The sequence below is a fragment of the Dipodomys ordii genome, unplaced genomic scaffold (assembly GCF_000151885.1).
Source record: "Dipodomys ordii isolate 6190 unplaced genomic scaffold, Dord_2.0 Scaffold137, whole genome shotgun sequence".
Lineage (NCBI taxonomy): Eukaryota > Metazoa > Chordata > Mammalia > Rodentia > Heteromyidae > Dipodomys > Dipodomys ordii.
The window spans coordinates 2121836-2138992 of NW_012267353.1; the positions used below are offsets into that span (position 1 = coordinate 2121836).

Consider the following 17157-nt stretch of genomic DNA (forward strand, 5'->3'; position numbering starts at 1 on the left):
CATTTGTGGCCATTTCTTGCTCAAAGCAGTCTTTAACATTCAGACACTGCGATTTGTGCTGATTGCATTCCATTCCTTGCATTCAGACCGTGTGCCGACAATCGCAAGGCAGAATGTGTAGCTTACTGAATGAATGCAGATGATGTAGTTCATCGTTAGGATTGAAATCAGGTGTGATCTCTTGGGACCTTCAATTTGTCCAGTATTTTCCACGGGTACAGAGACAATGAATAGAAATTGAATGGAAGGCAGGAAAAGACAGGCTGTCTTCTGTCATTCATGTGGGTTTCCACATCTGACTAGGATGGACAGATTCTTTTGGTTGGTGTTTCTTTTGGTAGCAAGTTTGGCTACAGGTAAAAATGCAAAGGAGGGGATGGGTCTGAACCTCCTACTTCTGAGCCACCTGACCTATATTTGTCTATCTGTACAGGGAAGTCTACTTCCTTTCCTTTTTAAACTCTGACATCAGACCTTGTCCTGTAAAGCAGTCTCTGTCAGTGTCTGTTTACTCATCCAGAATAACCAGCGGGCTTAGCCCAGGCTGAGCCAATGGAGTCTTTAGGGGAAAGGTCACCCCACCCCTTACCAGTCCCATAGACTCCAAGGAAAAAGCTCTTAACAAACAATAACGAGGAGAAGTTGGAACATAAATTTGAGCCAGCTCAGGACTTCTAGGCAGCTCTCCATGGGCAAATTTCAGCGATAGCCAACCATAATCTCTTTGCCAAGACATTATAAAAGGGACCCTGTTTTAGGGTTTCCTACATTGCTGGGGGGAGAAGGAACTTGGGTGTTGGTGTGTATAGAGAAAGAGGTGAATTCTCCCATAACAGTGCTGTATAATGGTGTCTTCCTTCTAAGAGTAGTAAATCACTGTACTACTTCAACCTTTTTTTTTTTTTGTCGGTCATGAGGCTTGAACTCTGGGCCTGGGCACTGTCCCTCAGCTCTTCAGCTCAAGGCAAGTGCTCTACAATTAGAGCCTCAGTACCACTTCCAATTTTCTGAGTGGTTTATTGGAGATATGAGTCTCATGGACTTTCCTGCCTGGGCTGGCTTTGAACCGCGATCCTCAGATCTCAGCCTCCTGAGTAGCTAGAACTGCAGGCGTGAGCCACTGGCACCCTGCTATTTCAACATTTTTAAAGCTAATTTGCACTACAGAAGGGTATTTGTCCCCAGAGAGCTTCAAAAATATGATTTGAACCTTTTAGGCACAGTAGAGATTATTTTTAGAATATTCCAGCTTCCACCCACCAGACAAATTATAAATTATCATTTATAAATAAATTATCATTTATTATTATTATTATTATCATTATCATCATCATCATCATCATCATTTGGGTTTGGTGAAGTCAGTAGTTTTGGAGATGATGGACATTGAAAACAAAAATTGTGATTCACAGTTCTCAAGTGGGAAAAGAGGGGCCATGCTATGCCATGGCGACATTAGCTATACAGAGTGCCCAAGATGGGTCAGGAGGCAGAAGGATCATGGGGAAATCATAGACATGAGTCTTTATTTGAGTTTCCATGAGAACAGGCAAGGTAACTAGGCAGGTTTAGAACTGGTCAGTGTGAATAATTTCAGAGAACCTCTGGACATAGGACAGTTGGAAATTTTCTGGTAGCTGATTCTGAGGTGGTTAGGGCAAGTGGTGGCTTGGAGTTTAGGGTACAGACCAAGAGAGTGATTGACTGTGTCGATGGCATTGGATGGCTTGACATGTCTAGCAACCAGCTATCCCTATGGGAGTCCTAGCGGAGCCCTAGAGAAGGCAGTCTACTCCAGAGTTAGCAGGCCCCATAGCGTTAATGCAGCCACTCAAGATAATAATGCCTCCTTTCATACACTGTTGGTATTGAGAGAAGGAATTTCTTTTCCTTGATGACCTTTCTCCATTCTGACCACTAGAAATGAAGTCTAAGTTAGGCTTAGATATGTGTGAATATATTTTGATGTAAAATATACTATTTTAAGTTATTAAATACAATGTATAACAAGTTAAAACTTTATATGTTAATATTATCCTCTATAGTATTAGGACCTCATAGTATATAACATCAATAATATTTCAATCGATATACTATGATATTATATACTATACAATTATATACTCTGGTATATTGTACACTATAATAGTATAATTTTATAGATTATAATATTAATGTATAGTATATGTCAATATAATAATGTATTATAATTAACAACACATGCTTTTCAAGTACTCTAATGAATTTCTTGCAACAAGCTCTGATATACCTCTGACTCTTCTTTCTTCTTGGTGGTGCCTGATCATATACATGCATAGACACACAGAGACACAACCTGTGAAATGCACAGACAGGCTGGAAACAAATTATATACACATTCATTGTCTTCATGGAGCTTTTCTCTCCTCCCAACTTTGCCGTGCTTTGCATTTCATTATATAGGAAAATGGGCTGAAAGCCTGCAAGTTTGCCAGCCGAATCAATCTTGCAGGGTTTGGGAACATCAATAATAAAGGAAACAGCACTTAAATTAATATTCCACTTGATGAATTGTTGAAGTGTGTGTTGCTCTTATTTGTCAACAGTGGCTTTCAGTAAAGTGAAAAGACGTATGAAAAATTACCTTTGGTGCTTTATATCATTTGCATGCTTAACTGCATCCACCATTCCTTGCAAACTCTTACTTGAGAGTCAACAGTTTCAATTGTAGAGATCAGAGGAAGGGATGTTCTTTGCAGAAGGAGGACTAAAGAGCAAGGCCTTCACAGGATTAAAGCAAGGGCTCTACTATGTACTTGGCTGGTGATTCGGAGGCTGGATTCCTAGAGGAATCTCAAGACTGTCATCTAGATGTCAACCTCAAAAATGACTTGAGAGCTGTCCTGATGCTGCTAACCTGATCTACACTAGAGACAATCCTTGCTTCCTTCCTTCCTGCCCTCCTTCCCTTGTTCCCTTCTTCCTTCCTGTTTTCTTTCTTTTTTCCTCTCATTTCTCTTTCTTTCTTTCTCTTTCTTTCTTCCTTCCTTTCTTTCTTTCAAGTACTAGAGCTTGAACTCAGGGCCTAGTTCTTGGTTGGGTTTTTGATCAAGGCTTGAACTCTACATTTGAGCCACAGCTCCACTTCTGGCTTTTTGGTAATTCATTGGAGATAATAGGTACATGAACTTTCCTACCCTGGCTGGCTTCAAACTAGAAAGCTCAGAGCTCAGCCTCTTGAGTAGCTAGGACTACAGGCATGAACCACCAGTGCCTGGAAGTGTCAATATATTTCTAATCACTTCCTGAGCTCTGGAAGGAAATATTTTATATGTGGACTATTTGAAAAAAACAACTCCTGCATTTCTGGGGATAAAGGTAGAGCCTGGAATCTGTAGAGAAATGTGTAGCCACAACTTCACTCTACTCTGGGAGCTCTGGCAGTAGCAGGCTTTAGGAACCTCTCAGGACAGAACAGTTGTTCTGGAGATAAAACACAGGAACCAACAGCTGGAAAGGTTTATTGACAACATGCAGAAACTTTAGCATCACATGTCTCCATTCTTCATTGCTGGATAAAATCTGAGTAGGTCTGTCAGGAAGCAGATCATAAAACCAGGAAGGTTGAGGATATTAGAAAAAACGTGTCTTTGTTGTTGTTGGCTGGATTTCTGCTCTTGGCAAACACAGGTGAGCAAGGAATAAGATGATCACGACTGATGGGCTCACCTTGCCTTTGAGTCTTCTGTGGCTTCTAAACAAGCTGCGTGAGAACTTGACTTGTGTGTGGAATTAAACCAGAGTATATTATTAAAGGCAACTTAAATGTACATCCCACTGAGATAATGCATTAAAAATCACCTACAACAGCAGTTGGATTCCTCTTGCATAGTTTGTTTAAGACACAGCTAGCTGGGGAATGTCTAATTGTTATCACTACAAACTGTGATAATCCCCATATTGGGGTGGGCAATGGATCTTGGGGATTGGAAGCTGGATTATCATTGTATTAGAGCCCTTGAGAAAACATGCTTGTACTGATAATTTCTGTGCTTTTCACTACATTAGTTAAGTGTGAAGAGAAAGGTGAGGAATGTATGGAGATGCTGAAACCTGCATATTGGGGGGGGTGCATGCATTCCCTTACATAGGATTTAGCAATTCAGACACTTCCTTGTCTAGTTAGGCATGTGTCTTCACTGGGTATTAGATTCTGCTTCATTCTCCTTTGTCTTTAATCCTGATGCTTTTTCCTCCCATCTTTCTCTTGGTTTATGCCAGTAGTCATGGCCAGTGATCTGCTTCCATGGGAACATACCCATTCAATAGGCTTCAGATGTATGTGAAATATATGTGGAGGAAACTGTGTCTACTTCCTAAATATGGATTGCACTAGTGATTGTAATTGTTTTGAAACTTTCACATAGATATTTTTGTGAATGTGCATTTTGCTTGCAAGCAGCATGAGTTAATGGTAAATGGATAAATTGTTCAGACTGCAGATAAAGGTGTATATGTTCTGCTGTTTTGGGCTTCAAAATGTGTCTTATATGAAAAATATTACATGTATTGCTTTAATGTACAGGCATGTAAGTATTAACTCTATAAATACTATCATAGCTAAAGGCAAAGCAGATAACTTTATCTTGAAATTTGTCCATTATTGTTATGAAAATATTTTGTGGAGGAAAGTTGTTCAGGTATTCACTGATTAGAGAAAATGAGACACAATAAGGGGACAGACAGTCCAATATCATTTTAATCCCGCAGTTAAGGATTATTTAAGCATGCCTACTGGTAACTCATATCCATGGAGCACATTTAAATTTACCATCCATTGTCCTATTACTAGTCTCAGTCCACATTCATAAAACTGCAAGAAGATTAGATAATGCACATTTTACAACTGTAAGCAGATACAGAGATACAAAGACTAGAAACTGGAAAGTCAGATCTTCAAACTGCCACTATAACTTTTAGAATCCTGGGAAATAAATCTTAAATTTACACTGGTAATTCAGTGAGACATGATTCTGAAGGTGTATGTAGAACTGAGAAGAATGCTGTGGACAAACTTTCAGGAAATAAGAATGACATAATTGTAAATGTCAGATATTGCTGTTGGAAATATGAAATGGTACAGTCAATTTGAATTGATCATCCCTCAAAATGGTCAACAGAGAACTAAAGGGGTCAATCAATTCTACCCAAGAGAAAAGAAAATATGTGTTCTCATAAAAGCAGAGATGAATTCCAATAATCCCATTGTTAATAGATCAAATAACATGTGTTCTTCAATACGTGAATGGATGAATAAATAAAATGTTCCATATAATGGAATATTACTCAGTAATAAAAAGGATATACTGATATATTTTATAAGTGAATCTTTAAAATTTATGTTAAATGAATGAAACTAATTACAAAAGGTCACAGAGTATATGATTCCATTTGCATGAAATGCAAGAATAGGTATATTCACAGAGATGGAAAGTAAATTCATAGATTTCTAGAATTAAGATTGGGGAAAAGATTAGCGTGATGAAAATATCCTAAAATTGTACCATAGCCATGTTTTCACATGTGTGAATGTACCAAAATCTGCTGAATTATCCACACGCAGTTGTACACTTGAAGTGAATTTGAGGTATATGAAGTATAGCACAATAGAACCCATTGAATTACAGACTACATCTTTTTCTCCAACTCCAGGCCCAGCTTCAGTTATCAGCAATGATGATGACTCTGCCAGCCCACTCCATCACATCTCCAATGGGAGTAATACTCCGTCTTCTTCAGAGGGCGGCCCTGATGCCGTCATTATTGGAATGACCAAGATCCCTGTCATTGAAAATCCCCAGTACTTTGGCATCACCAACAGTCAGCTCAAGCCAGACACATGTAAGTACAGCTGTTTATATTTACTGCCCCCCCTTTTTTGGTACAGCTATATCAATGAGTGTGTTTATCAGGAGCTTTGACAAGGCTGACTGGGTGGCTCGGGGGTGGGGGGCGGTCAGTGAAATGTCTGAGGATTCTTGCAGCCTTTTGGTCTATGGACCAGATCCTTTAGTTTGTTCCTTATGGAATTCTCAGGGTGTGTCTCCTGTTGGGATGGGAACTGTGGTCAGAAACTTCTCTTGGGATCCATTTTCCAAAAGCATTTGTCAACATGAAGTTGGGATCTAGGCATGCTTATCTTGAAAAAGACAGAGACAGAAACCAGAAATGCCGTTAGAATGTATGTACATACATCAGTTAGAGATAATAAGCAATGATGCAATTTAAATCTGGTTTGTTGAAAGTAATTACGATATAGTCAGGAAGGCACTGGGTTGCACAAAGATGGGTACCCATTTGAGAAGGTCTGTATTCTTTGTTTAATCTACTCACAACATGAGATTTTGTGTAATGTCACAGTAGCAAAGAGACATTGCACCAGACGACACGAATTTGCAGGAGGCTGACTTCGGTTTTTTAGAATGTAATTACCTCATCAGCCTCTACTGGCAGCTTGGGATTCTTCTCAGAGCCTCTTCTCCTATCTTCTGGCAACTCTATGGACAACCAAAAATAAGATCACAGTGAACAAAAATGGCTTCTGCACTTCAAACTCTTGGCTGGCCTTCCTTCATACTTGAATAAGGGCCCTGCAAAAGCCAGTGGCCCAGATCTCAGTGGTTCCTAGCACTGATGAATGGGTATCTTTTATCTGTGTGTTTGTATTCTTTCTTAAATACTACTCTTGACTTGTCTCAGAGGTGAGATTGGAAGGACTGTTGCAAAGTTAGGCTTTGGAGACTGATTTTCTACCCAAAATCCAGGGAATGTGATGGCTTAGAAATGGATTTCAGATCTGTTTGTATAGAAGGAAACACTGGTGATTTCTTCTTATTCATCCACACTTACTCCAAAAGACTTTTCAGTTTGAACTTGAGGCTAAGTATTAGGAAAATAACAGTATTAGAAGCTTGCCACATGTGAAACTGGGCTGTGAAGCATATTGAACTCTTCAAATCTCAAGACATTACTTGAAATCAAGGTGCTATTAATCCTAATATTGTCTCTGCAATGAGAAAAAGATGAGTGGAGACAGCATTTAGAATGAACATCCTTTTGTGAGCTAACTATCTTCTGAAGGTCCTAGATGCCCTGAATAAATAGCAGTCAATGGTGGAGCTGAATCAGGATGCTGTGAGGGGGTCTCTGTCATTATCTTGAGTAACATCCTTAGGAATAGAATACTTTATATTTTGATACCACTAGGATAAAAATGTATGATAATCAAGGTTGGCTACAACCAACTTGCTTTCCAATGGAGGAAAGACAGAGATGAATGAACAAGTAGAGACTATTGGTCTAGCATTCCCAATGAGAGAAAATGAACAAATAGTCAAGAAAGCAAATACCAGTGAACATGAGAGCCTTTGGTCAAAAGTGGGTGGTGACAGTTGAATTTGTGGCTTACACTAGGGAGAAAGGACTTCTTCCCTTTGAAGTTCTAAAAGGAAGTTGTCGCCTTCATCTAGAGTCCATGGAAATTTCTGCAAATGTTTTTGGTTATTTTTTTAAAATGACTTTTGGCTCTGTGCCCCAGCCACTCTGTGTCATCTGCCCTTGGAAGGGATTGGAAGAGACTATAAGCCTCATTTTCTAGCCTTCCCTCCAAGCTCTATACTACTGAGTGCCCATTTAGCCATTCCTTCCTCACAAAATCTTTCTGGATCTTCACCTAGGTATCCCTTCCTAGTGGAGTCTTCTCAGCCACTCTTCATTTGCATTCTAGAGGAATTTTTCTCTTTTTGGAGTAATATACTCTTAGATGATTTTAAGAAGATTGAAAATTATGCATCTTCTACTTTCAAAGAAATGGAAGCAAAGAAGAAATTTCCCTTTTCCTTTGACCTTTCATTATTATAATGCTTTACCTCACTTTCTTTTCCCTTTATCTTCAGTGTATATGTTGTCTTTTGTCCAGTGTGAGTATGAGCACCCTTGTGAGCATGTTTATGCAGTCCTGCTTAGGTTAGACTGTAAGCTTCTGAGAGTGGCAACTTTACCTGCTCCCTGTTACTTCATAGCCTGATACATGATGTCCCTGTGACATGGACCAGGTATGAATCAGATGTGGTTATCCACTGCTGAAATAGTAAATCACAGCATACTTGAAACAAGATGACCAAATCTTTCCCCATTGAATTGCTATATAGCAGTTAATTTATTAGACATTCTTTTACCAATATGTTAGCCAATGTAAACAGATGTAGATAACAATGTCACCAGAAAAAGATTTTAACAAAAATTCCTTCTTGGGATATACTACTTAGAGTCATCCAGAAATTAAAACATCTCCAAATGTAGAGACTGAACATGTAAAGGCGTTTGTTCCTAGAAACACATAAAATCTGGAGAGTATATCTTTTATTAGGTGATTCTCATTGACATTTCTAAATAAAGGAACTTGTAAGTAATCTCAAAAAGATGTCTCAGGTGACAGTGGCTCAAGCCTGAAATCTTGCTACTCAGGAGGCTGAGAACTAAGACTCACAGTTCAAACCCACCGTAGGCAGGAAATTAACCACAAAGAGCCAGAAGAAAGGCTGTGACACAACTGGTAAAACACTAGCCTTGAGCACAAAAGCTTAGGGACACTGTCCAGGCCCAGAGTTCAAACCCTAGATTTTGCAAAACATAAAATTAAAATAAATAAATAAATAAAAGAGGTCTTTTCCATGAGACTGCATAGGTGATATCTGTTTAAAAAAAATCTTAGAAAGTTTAAAATTTTATCGTGTGTTTAAGCAAACTGTCACTGCCAAAGCTAGGAAATCATTCCTAAAGCTCTGCACTATTCAAAGATATTGACCTTTTCTCTTACCACAAGTGATTTTGGTTCCATTTTGCTGAATGTAGGTAATGAATTTCAACTTGCTAAAAACTTTATTACCTAAAATACTTTTATAATTCTAGATGCTAGAACTTCAGTGATGATAGCACATTCCTTGACCTCAGAGAACTTCACCATGGAGGCCCAATAATTGGATCACCATACTAACATAATGCATTGTGATAGGCATCAAGACAGGAGAGCTTAAGAGAAAGATCTTATATATGAATGACTTTCATTAATCTAACAGGTTAATGTGAGAAACAGACTGGATTAGAACAAATGATATGGCAAAATACTAGCTCCATGTAGGAGCATGGATCTAGTATTACTGAATACTCAAATTTACCCAGAAAGAATTGCTGGTATTTAAAATACTAAGTCGGATAAATAAGACACCAGTGTGAAACAGATTGGGTCTATAGTCCACTGACTACTTTGATCTCCTGAGTTAGAATTCAAAGATCAATTAATATAAACACATTCTTTTACAGATGAGGCCTGTAAGTGGCTTGTCCAAATTGACACAACCTCAATATTAGCAGAGCTTAGTTTGAAAAAAAAATTGATCAGGATGTATTGTATTCATCCACTGACATGTTGAATTGATTTCCCCTTGCGCAACTACTCAAAAATTTAAAAATGCAAACAAAAAATAATCACACCCAATTTCTTTAAATGGTGCATAAAATTGTTTAAATAAAGGATGATGATAAGTTAGATCCCTTGAAATTCTTCAGGAGCCATGTGATCATTTTCATTCGCCAAAGACAGAGATGGTTTGCAGAATTTTAGAGAAATCTGAACAGGGCTGAATTGCTCCTGAGCACTTTCCAATAGAAAGTCTGTCTACTTTATTGCAGGGCCCAGAGGTTCCCCCAAGACGGCCTGATAATAATTTGGTATTTGGAGGCTCCTGTGTCACTGCAGGAACTAAAGGAGGCTAAAATCCATGCCTGATGGAGGAGAAGAGTTCTATGGTTATCTGCAAATTCTGGCCAGAGAACATCTTGAAGTCACTCCTTAGCTTCCATAACGTAGCCAAGCAAGAAGTTGCCTTCCCAGGACACAGCAGTGTGCTCTAATGACTAACCTCTCAAAGTACTCTGCCACTTAAACTGTAGACCATCTCCTTGACCAATCAGGATGGTGAGATGGAGCTGAGGCGCTCAGCAACATCAAGTCTGGAGTTAGTCTTTAATTTGACTAGTCTGTTTAGATGTGTCTGCAAACTATGTCATCTTACAACATGGGGCGGTTTCCCAGTAGAATTTACAGACTTGGCATAAGGGTATCTGTGTGGCTATCTTCTCCTTGACTTCTGAGAAAGTTTTTGACAGGGTTTGATGGAGCTGAAAAACAAAACATAATAACCAGCAAAACTCCAAAATCATCAGTCGTGGGTTGATTCACAAAGGGTGAGAATACATTATATTCATAGACTTATTGTCATTCTTAAAACTCTGTCTTTCCTAGAGTAGCCTTGTAAATTAGCTAGGGTCTTAGGCTTTGTGCCTAAATTCAATTACAATTGTTTCTAAATGAGTACACGTATGTGTTTGTCCTTACAGAGCATGCCCTCTATGCATAACTAGGGCTAATCATTTCCTGTGACCGATGCACATAAAGAATCCTGACTTTCCCCCACTTTGACTCTATTTCCAATTAAATGAACAACTTACTGCTTTCTTTTATTGTGTGCCATCTTTCTCCAGGTATTATAGTTTGTGTTTGAGTGTGTTTGTACGTGTGTTTTCCCACTGGTCACATGCTTGTTAGATAATTATGTAGTTAATCGCTGATCCATAGATGAGCTAGGATGAAGGAAAGATGTTATAAAGGGAGTGAGTGAACAGTCATTGAAAAATATCACATAAGGATCCCATCCTGTTATTCTTTCTTACCATGTCCATTTCATTCTTATGTTTCCAACCAAGAGAGGAAATCAGCAGGTGATACTTTTCACAGGGCTGCAGAGATTTTGAGCAAATATGCAATGTTACTTTGAGTACACATAAGCAAAAATTCTGAATTATATCTTGGCCCCCAGCAGTTCATGACATCAAAGAATGAAGGCTCTGAATGTTACCTGATGCTATCACCAGTCATCAGTGCCATGATATAACCATGACCCATTTGGATGATCCAGAGTAGGATATCCAAATAGATAAAAACAATTACTTTGGCACTTGCCCCTGTCCTGTGCTGAGTAATTTTGTCTTTCAAAAATATATTTTCTTTTAAGCATCTAATTGGCTAAATAATAGCTGCTTTGGGAACTGTTATATACCTTTGAAAGTTATGGCCTGCATGTTAAAAATAAGCTAAGTCTGTTCTTCTCAGCACGAATATTAGGACAGGGGAAGTGCAGTTGTTTTGGGATCCTTAGAAATTGTTTTATTTATGGCATACTAGGTTGACAACTTGTCCTGTGGACAAGTTGTCATGGTACACAGCTGGCGTTCTATAGGTTCTAGTACAATTCCTTCTCCTCCCAGTGCCATGGTCTCCCATCGCTAGCTACAACAATTAGGTATTATATTCCCTTTCAGCTCCAACGGAGATGGTAGGAAGCTATCAGAGTGCTTTTTAAAAAGCAACTTGCATTTCCTAGGATAAAGGAAATGAATACATGCTACATAATTATATTAAAAATATAAGAAGCCACATTATACATTTCACTCCAATGGAGATTTGTTAGCAAATAATTTCCAAGCACCTTCACAACTAAGTACAATCATGTTATTAAGCATTTGACCACTGGGTGATATTATACTTGTTACCCAAAAAGAAATAATACCTAATTATAGGATACCCAGGCCTCCTGGGTAACACTCCACTTTATGGCTAAAAAGGAAAAAAATGATAATAGATCTAAGTCTAAGGGAGATAGATACTCATAGTGATATTCCAAAGACTATTTGTTTCCGTATCATTAGCCTACCAAGATGGAGTCAAGCTTCTTGCAAAGATCAGACAGCTAGTCCTCTTCTATCTAATCATTAGTGCTGTGTTGGAAGCAACCCACTTTATGGAGAATCCTAATGCATTCCTTCTGGATTTTTCCCAGGGCTCAGGAGTGCCACCCCAGAAGGACGAGCCTAATAAAGCTCATTCTCAACTTTGGTTCAACCTGGTCACTCTTGCATGTAAAAGCAGATTTTGGACAGGACCAACTCACAAATACAAATATAGAGTAGCCTCTATGGTACTCAGGAGTTCCTATTACCCACGTGATTTGAACAATTGAATGTGCCCCATAGTGAAGTTGAGACGACACAATGGGAAGTTTTCGATGTGACACTGATGCAGTGGCAGCCATTATAACAAAGTATAGAGTTCCTCCTTCTCCTCTGCCTTTACACATTCTGTTAGCCCAAGAGCGAGACCCACTATAGTTTAGTTGCTTCTGGAATCATGTGCTATGTCAGCTCTTCTTCCTGAGCTCTAGTAGTGATGCCCTTCATGCTTAGTGAGGGTGTACTGCTTGTTTGTTGGCTTCTTCTGATTTTAATTTTCTTGGTTCTTGTGCCTTTTATTAAAGGGCAGGTAAAAAGAATTTACAAAATGCCATGGAAAAGATTGGGAAGAGAGAAACTTCTTGTGCAGCCTAGTCCCTATGTATACAAAGGCTTCACTCCTCTGCTCAGTCTAAGGAGAAGGCACCAGTCCAACAGGAGGGGGTACAAGGCTTCCTATCCCTGAGGGGATGTTGTGTTTCTGCTGGTAGTGAATACTTGACTTCTCCCAAAGAAGGGAAAATTAGAAGACAGTATTATGGCCAAAAGGAAAGGGGGCCGGTATGGTGGCTGGCCCATACCTGTAATCTTAACCACTCAAGAAGTAGAGATCAAGAGGATCATAGCTCAAGGCAACCTTGGGCAAAATTTTCATGAGACACCATTTCTATCAATTGAAAGATGGGCACAGAGGTGCTTGGTTGGCATCTCAGTTTTGTGGGACACAAAATAGGAAACTAAGCATCCAGGCCAACCAGGCACACATATAAGACCCTATCCAAAAAGAATGAAACAGAGTTCAAGCCCTATGAGTGACAAAAAACAAAAAAGAAGTAGAAGAAAAGAATGAAAGCATAAAGGAATGGGACTGTGACTGAAGGGGCAGAGCTTACATAGCAGGTATAGGCCTTAAAGTTCCTACTCTAATGCCTCCCTCCCCTCAAAAAAGAAAAAGGAACCCTAAGTAGTATGATGACTGTCTGTCTTGGCTTTCCCATGACCCAGGCAGTTTTATAATGTAAAACAAGTTTGATTTTTAAAGACAAACCATAAAATACTTGGTCACTCTAGTTTGTATAGATGGGGCTGGTGACTTTTGGTAACAAGAGGGAATTATGGATGACCTCTCAAAATGCACACAGGTACCCTAAAATGAGACGTTTTGGAAAAAACCAATAATACAGATTATAATAGAAAACTTGGAAGACATAAGAATCAAAGATAAAAATTTTAAAAATCAACTTCAAGGGGCTGGGAAGGTGGCTCAGTGGTAGAGCGCTTGCCTTGCATGCCTGAGGCCCTGGGTTTGATTCCTCAGCACCACATAAGCAAAAAGAAAAAAGCCGGAAGTGGCGCTGTGGCTCAAGTGGTAGAGTGCTAGCCTTGAGCTGAAGAGCTGAGGGACAGTGCCCAGACCCAGAGTTCAGGCCCCATGACTGGACCCAAAAAAAAAAAATCACCTTCAATTCCAACCATTAGAGATCATTGCTGATATCATCTAGATATATGGCTTGTGAATATTTTATTAATACTTATGATAAAGTCAAACTATAGGTTCCCTTAACATTACTTGTACTGAGCTTTGTTCATATTTCTAATAGTAATGATTTATCTTTGGTAGATGGTACAAGAAAGTTCATAGCAAGCATTGGATATGTTATTTCCAGTGAAATACTCTTGTTTGATGATACACAGGAGTTAAAACAGTGCTGGGGTGCTAGACATGGTTGGGCTCATCGGGTCTGGTCCAAAGGAATCCTAAACTCCAAAGGAGCTTAGATCTCAAATGACAAGTGTCACAGAGGGAATAAGGTCTAGGTTGTTGGGCTGGGAAGTCTCAGGAACTGAGAGACTCCCTTGCATTTACAAGGCAAACCGAGAGCCACAGGTTAGGACTGAGAATCCTGGGTTAGGTCCAGCACTGTAGATGATTCCAAAGGCAGATGGTTTCTTAACTGAAACTCATGATCACTTCTGTCTCCCAGCTCTTCACTCTAGTTGCCTAGCAAGTTCCTTTCCAGGAATTGAGACTGCTGGACATTAATGGCTATGATGGTTATAGCTGAGATGTTTCCTAATACTTAGCAATGCCTTTTCTCTACTTAGGACACCTGGACTGTGTAAGAATTTCTGATGAGCTGGAATCATTCAGCCTTACCTTGGCCATCAGTCTTTCCTAAACTGATTATTTAGTGGTTGTAGGTGCTCGGAGTCACTATATTTTTTGTGTGTCTGTTGGTACTGTGGCTTGAACTTGAGGCCTGAGCACTATCTCTTAGCTTCTTTGCTCAAGGCTGACACTTTACCATGTAAGCCACTCCTGGCTCTTTAGTAGTTAACTGGTCTCAGACATCTAGTCCTAGACTGCGGTTCTTGAAAGATTTCTTTCTATAACAAAGTATACAATAAATATTATGTTAGTATTGCTCTTTTGCATATCAATACCAAAATTGCCAGATTGCAAAAATAGGTTCAGAACCAATAGATTCCTGTGATTTGCAGTAAGTTATATCTGTGTGATTCTGAACCAAAGCCAGGGTCAAGTCCTAAGAAGAAACCACCTAGTCCCAGTTTCTACATTATTTTCATCATTTACTATATGTCGGAAGATGTCAATAATCTTATTATCCCAATTCTTTTATTTAGAGCATTAATTTGACCATGCCATTGACATTGTGGGTACATTAAACTGGAATCCAACCTCATTATTAGATAATGATGGCATTTAGACTGAGTGCCATATCCTTAATGTTCCAATAAAGTGGTTGGTACACAGAGGACAGGATAAAGCTCTATACTATGTAATTATAGCAGAATAGCTAGTCTCCATTTTAGGGAATGTCTTCACTGGAGGAGATGACATGATATCTCTGCTCCTGTAATAAGTTGAGATGCCTTCACTGCACAGCCCACTGAACTATTTACCTACAGGAATGATGGATTTTCAGATCAATCCCCCATGTCCGAGCTCTCTCTCCTGAAGACTTTGTTCTTCTGAGTGAGTTTGTCCTCAGCCTACTGCTAAGGAGCCAGGGGATACTAATTGGTATACCCCAGGGGTAGAATTTAGATTTCTCTTTTAATAGAGTACCCCAGTTTGCTGAAATAATTAGTTTCACATTTTCTTTTTCCTGGATTTTCTTCCATTAACATAAATTTCTTTGGCTGTCTTATTTTTCCATCCTCTCTCCTTTTCTCAAGTTTAGGAACTAATAATCACAATAATCTTGCTCCTTAATTCCATTAACTCCATTATGTGGAAATTTCTATCTCTTCATATTGACAGAAACTAGAAACTACTGCAAATACATGTTACTGCTTGAACCTTACTTACAGAGGGCTTTTTTTCACCTAAGGGCAGACAAATGTTATATGTTTAGGTGTTCCTATTCCGTTTAAGGAGCCCTTTGTTTTGAGGGACAGCAAAATTTCTCTGTTTGCATGTAAGGTTTTGGTTTCCTAGAACCCTACATTGAACTTCATAAATACATACTGGTTTTGAAAGAGGAAGAAATGTTATTACTGAGATATTGATTATTACTTGCTAAGACAGATTTCTAAACTCTTAAGTGTTGGGGAGTAAGACAATAGTTAAACAGAAAAAAAGACTAAGATGATCACTTACTTCCTGAATTACACTTTACTCCCGTGTTTGTCTATACTCTGCTATTTCCTACATATTATACCCTTAAGGTGTCAAGGTGTTAACTCATCTGGATCTAAGCTACATGTTGATGCATCAGAATTGCTATGGGCCTGAAACAATCCCAGTGTGTACTTATTTGTTCTCTTTGACATGAAGATTGCTGAGAGCCTTAATATTTCCTTTTGTTCCAACATTAGAAGAGCTTTGGTATGCGGGGGGAGAAGGTTGTTGGGTGGTGGGATTATTTGAGATGGCCACCACACTATCCTTAGAAGAGGAAGGACTTTGGGAGGATGGATGTGGATGATTTTTCTCGGAAGCTCTTCTGCTAATGAGCACCAAGTATTGTTGTTACTGTAATCTTTTCTCCAAGATCTTACTGCCTATCCATTATGGCCAAGGAGCTTTGTTCTGCTTTGGGGCCCTTGTCTTAAAAGGGCTGGTCTCAGCAGCACAGCCTTCTGGGGCTGCAGCATATTCTTTGGGGTGGAGTAGGGATGGGGCAGAGATGGGGCAGTCTTGATTAGTGAGTATTGTTGCTGATTTTTTAAATTTCCCATTCCCACATCTGATGCAAGAGAGTAGGTTCAAAACATGACTTGTACTTCCTTACTCTGTTCAGAAACTCTAGAGCTGGTTCACATGTATGAGTGATCAACTGAGGTTGGAATTCTTTGTCACATAGACATGTTCATACAAATGAGATCTGTTTTTCTGGAATTGATGATGTAGTCAAACATTCAGAGCCAAACACACACCAATAAAGACAAGAGTGTCCGATGTGTGGTCTCCATTGCTTTATTTGTAATATAGGATAATCCATTCCTGCACAGGTTTCAAAATGTAATTCAGTGTTGGGATTCATGAAAGTGCCTCAGTCACCTACAAGTTATCTCCACTGGTTGATGCATTGTTTCAACACAGCCCTTCATAGTTTCTTGCAGCACTATCATCTTCCTTTAGGTAAGACCAACATTAGAGTAAAGAGAATGTCACTTCAGGGGCATCAAAAAGAAAATCTCTGAACTCAGACTAAATACTCAAAAAAATTTAAAGTCAATGTAGCTTGGTGCTGGTGACTCACAAGTGGAATCCTAGCTTCTTAGGAGGCTGAGATCTGAGGATCACAGTTCGAAGCCAGCCTGGACAGGAATCCCTGAAACTTTTATCTCCAAGTAACTGCCAAAAAAACAACAAAAAAAAGAAGTAGAATTGTGGCTTAAGTGGTAGAGCACTAGACTTTAGGAAAAAAGAAAAAAAAAAGAAATTCAGGGACAATACTCAAGCCCTGAGTTCAAGCCCTAGAACCAGCACCGAAAGAAAGAAAGAAAGAAAGAAAGGAAGGAAGGAAGGAAGGAAGGAAGGAAGGAAGGAAGGAAAGAAGGAAAGAAAGAAAGAAAGAAAGA

General features: G+C 39.1%; 1 protein-coding gene across 1 annotated transcript in view; it reads left to right on the forward strand.

Annotated features, from left to right (window-relative positions):
- The window catches only part of Ntrk2 (neurotrophic tyrosine kinase, receptor, type 2), a 363714-nt gene that overhangs the window by 200598 nt on the left and 145959 nt on the right, over nt 1-17157 (forward strand). Inside the window, exon 14 of the mRNA XM_013031082.1 lies at nt 5692-5880. Coding sequence (XP_012886536.1) covers nt 5692-5880 — 189 coding nt within the window. The remainder of the gene's footprint in view (nt 1-5691; nt 5881-17157) is intronic.